Consider the following 4,787-nt stretch of genomic DNA (forward strand, 5'->3'; position numbering starts at 1 on the left):
CTCAAAATACAAGCTAAACCACTTCAGTTCCTTGAACGTATTCAAGGAGACATTTGTGGTCCCATCCAGTCATTATCTGGAACTTTTCGGTATTTCATGGTTCTGATTGACGCATCTACACGATGGTCACATGTGTGTCTTCTATCCACACGAAACCATGCATTTGCCAAGATAATGAGGCAAGTCATTAAGTTGTAACCCCATTATCCTGAAAGTCGAATTAAGTCAATTCGAATGGATAATGCTGCAAAATTCTCCTCATGTGCTTTCAATGATTATTGCATGGCTTTGGGGATTGAAGTTCAGCACTCTGTTCCATATGTCCATACACAAAATGGTTTGGCTGAAGCACTGATTAAGAGGATCAAACTCATTGCAAGACCTTTGTTGACGAATTGCAGCTTGCCAACCTCTTGTTGGGGTCATGCTTCTTTACACGCTGTTGACTTGATACAATTGAGGCCAACTGCATATCACAGTTCTTCCCCTCTGGAATTGGTACGTGGAAATCCTCCAAGTATTTCCCATCTGCGTAAGTTCGGATGTGTTGCATACATCCCGATCTCACCACCACAATGGACATCTATGGGCCCACACAGGAAGTTTGGGATCTATGTGGGGTACAAATCACCGTCGATTATCAACTACCTGGAACCCCTGACTGGGGATTTATTCACATCCCGTCATGCTGATTGCATATTTAATGAGGAGCATTTTCCGGCATTAGGGGGAGATTTCAAGTACCAGAAAAATGCCCGAAAGTTGATTGGAATGCTCATGCCATTTCATCCTCTAATCCACGTACCCATGAGACTGAACTTCAAGTTCGGAAAATCATTAATTTGCAACATCTTGCAAATAATCTGCCAGATTCATTTACTGATCTGAAAGGTGTTACAAAGTCCTTAAATCCGGCCAGAAACGCGCCAGAAAGAGTGGAGGTACCAATAAAAACCACTCAACTCCCTATTCCCAAAAAGAGGGGGAGTAGTACGACCTCTGACCTGGAGCATGCTTCTAGAAAGCATCAAAGGAAATCAAGGAGAAAACCCTCGGAGTCAGTAAATGCAAGTCAACTCAACGTTAACAAAAACCTGATGGGTAGTATACACCCAGTGGAAGGGCAACCTCCACAACCCAGTTCCAGTGTGCATAAACTGACTGGGACATCGGAACACCCAGACTCGATCGTATTGTAAATCACGAAGAGTCACTAGGGGTGCAGGAGATTTCCATCAACTATGTTGATTCTGGAGAATCATTTGACCGTAAGACTACAACTGTCGACATATATTTTGCTGAGAAGGTTGCGGATACCCTTCTCACTGATCATGATCCAAGGTCTATCATTGAGTGCCAAAAGCGCTCCGACTGGCCTAAATGGAAGGATGCAATCCAAGCTGAAATTTCCTCGCTTAACAAAAGAAGGATATTCAATGAAGCAATATATACACCTCCTAATGTTTCCCCTGTGGGATTCAAATGGGTTTTTCTCCGGAAACGAAATGAGAACAATGAGGTGGTGAGATATAAAGCAAGGCTCGTAGCACAAGGTTTCATGCAGAAACCCGGCATTGATTTCACTGAAAAATATTCTCCAGTAATGAGTGCAACCACTTTCTGATATCTTATATCCTTGGCAGTGCAAAATCGTTTATCTATGCAATTGATGGACGTCATGACCGCATATCTTTATGGGTCACTAGATTCGGACATATATATGAAGGTTCCTGATGAAATCTCGGTCCCGAATAAAAATGCAAAACGCAACATGCATTGTGTAAAGCTGAATAAGTCATTATATGGCTTAAGGCAGTCGGGACGGATGTGGTACAACCGACTGAGTGAGTTCCTTCTTCAGAAGGGTTACTCCAATAGTGTTGATTGCCCATGTGTTTTCATCAAGAAGTCCTCTACAGGATTTTGCATCATCTCTGTGTATGTTGATGATCTCAACATCATCGGCAGCACACCAGACATTGATGAAGCACGCAATCACCTAAAGATGGAATTTGAGATGAAGGATTTGGGTAAAACCAAATTTTGCTTAGGTATTCAACTTGAGCAACTTCCCTCGGGAATCATGGTACACCAAGCTGTCTATATCCAGAAAATATTGGGGAAATTCAATATGGACAAATCCTATCCATCTAAAACTCCCATAGTGGTTCGATCTCTAGACGTAGAGAAAGATCCGTTCAGACCAAGGGATGATGGAGAAGAGGTGTTGGGACCTGAAGTTCCATACCTTAGTGTTGTTGGAGCACTTATGTATCTTGCAAATTGCACAAGACCTGATATTGCATTTGCAGTGAATCTACTTGCTAGACATAGCGCAGCTCCCACCAAACGTCATTGGTCTGGAGTGAAGACTATCTTTCGATATCTCCAAGGCACAAAGAATCTTGGCCTATTTTTCCAGTTCCAGAAAAATCAAGACTCTGATGTGATTGGATATGTAGATGCCGGCTATTTGTCTGATCCCCATAATGCCAGATCTCAGACCGGCTTCGTGTTCCTACATGGTGGCATTGCTATATCATGGAAGTCTTCGAAACAGACTCTGGTGGCAACATCTACCAATCATTCTGAAATAATTTCATCAAAGATTTTACTTTTGAAGAAGAATCTTTTGAGATGATAGAGCTTTCCGGACAATCGTGAAGATGATTCTATATGGTCAAGCGTAGATTAGGGGGGGTGTTAAGATTAAACTATAATCTGTAATTAAGGAAAACCTCCCCTTGCCCATCGAACAAGCGGTTGCGCCCGCACGGACGCCTGTGTCCGTCGCAACCGTCGCCTCTCTCCCGTCCTTTTGGAACCGATGCATCTCTTCGGAATCGTCGCATCTCTCCCGGGGGGTATATATACTCTGTGAACCATCGATCAAGACAATCAATCACTTTCGATTCAAAACAGGTCCCAGCACGATCGCCCACCGGTTGCAACTTCTCGCCCCTTGGGTTCCAGCATGGCCGTCCGCTGGTTATATAGCTCCGGCTCCGGTCGGTTGCAACTTCTTCGTCCACCGGTTCGAGCACGGCAGTTCGCAGTCCCAGACTGGTGGCCCGTCGGTTTCTCTGCCAGAGGTTCCAGCACAACCACCCGTAAGGATGGCAATTTTATCCATGGACATGGATATCCATGGATATCTGACCCGAATGGATAGGGTTTGGATATGCTTTTGTGTCCATGAGCGGCGCCCAAACCCGACCCGATTGTTCGTGGATAGGGTATGAATATAATCTTGTACCCATGGATATACCCAAACCTGACCCGATAGTATGACTTAATGGAGGAAAATCTGCTATCCCTGCCCCACGGTCGTATGTCCCACAGCAATTTTACACTTTTTTATCTAAAACATGCATAAGAAATCACACAATCCCCATCGTAACTTTTTTTAGTTGACATTCAATCCCCTCTATAACATACTCCAACACCCCTTCCCTTATTTTTACCTCCTCCTTAAATGACTCGTCATTCTCATTTGTTAAAAAAATACTAAATGATCTTAGGTTGTTAGTGGATGTTGATTTACCATAAATGAAGCCTAGCCTACCACGAGGTGAAGAATGAAAGAGTTTATGTTAATATTGTGTTGTGTCTTATTTATACGTCTCGAGAGGACCCAATGGATATCCAATGGGTATGGATATCCATCGGGTTTGGACATGGACACAATTTTTCACCCATGGATTTTTTCATGGACGGGCAAAGACTGTCTTCATGGACATTGATATGGATTTGAGATTGTTCAACCCGATCCAAACCCGACCCATTGCCATCCTTAACCACCCGCCGGTTGCAGCTTCCCCCGACCGATAGTTCCAGCACGGCCAGGTGATGTCCGAAGCACTACCGCGCGGCGAAGCTACAAAGCGGTGGGGCACTCTGCATGCAGACGAAAGGGGGCGCGGCACTACCGAGCAGCATCGATCGGAGTAGCTGGAGAACTTGCAAGAAACCGGAAATGATCAGTTGCCTGACAAAGTCCTTCCAGAATCTTCCCAACGGTAAACAAACCATGCAAGTAGACCTCGCGTAAAAACACTTTTTTGTGTTCAGTTGCGCTCCTGCGCATACAAGACCTAGCCGCAACAATGCATAATCGGCTACGGTGACACTTATCAGGATTATTATTAGAGACAAGCCAAAATCTCGATCAGCATTCACCAAAACAAACAGTAATTTTTTTTTTTTTGAAGAGCTACGATACCGGCCAGAACAATCAAAGGTAACACAAACACAAACACTGGAAAATGGACAGGAATGACGTAGAAAGACATCTAACAAAAATAATAAACCAACTGGAAATATATGACAACTCACACAGCCAGAAAAAGAAGCAACACAACCGAACGAACATATATGACCTGAAGCTACTTTCAGCGAGATTCCACATTTACCAACCAACCATTATGCACTCATTGGAGCAACAAAATAACTCGCAAATGGGGACAGACTGGATTGCGACATACCGACAGGCTAGGTTATTACTCCCTCTGTAAACTAATATAAGAGCATTTACATCACTCAAGTAGTGATCTAAACGCTCTTATATTAGTTTATGGAGAGAGTACTCCGTAGTTCTATAATAACAAAATGGCTGCCTCAATCCTCTTGGTGTCCGCGTGGCCACCTCCCTGCGCCCCTGCCCCTGATGTTAAAGTTCCTCGGCTGGTAGTACCCATCGTTGTTGTTGTAATACCCGCTGCCACCACCACCACCCCGGCTATTCTGGTACCCGCCGCTGCCACCACCACCCCGGCCATTCTGGTACT

The 4,787-nt window shown here is 44.3% G+C and overlaps 1 protein-coding gene across 1 annotated transcript in view; it reads right to left on the reverse strand.

Annotated features, from left to right (window-relative positions):
- Positions 1–203: 203 nt before the first annotated feature.
- The window catches only part of LOC119315795, an 11,261-nt gene continuing 6,677 nt past the window's right edge, over positions 204–4,787 (reverse strand). The window contains exon 6 of the mRNA XM_037590278.1: positions 204–208. Coding sequence (XP_037446175.1) covers positions 204–208 — 5 coding nt within the window. The remainder of the gene's footprint in view (positions 209–4,787) is intronic.

The sequence above is a fragment of the Triticum dicoccoides genome, chromosome 6A, assembly GCF_002162155.2.
Source record: "Triticum dicoccoides isolate Atlit2015 ecotype Zavitan chromosome 6A, WEW_v2.0, whole genome shotgun sequence".
Classification (NCBI taxonomy): Eukaryota; Viridiplantae; Streptophyta; class Magnoliopsida; order Poales; family Poaceae; genus Triticum; species Triticum dicoccoides.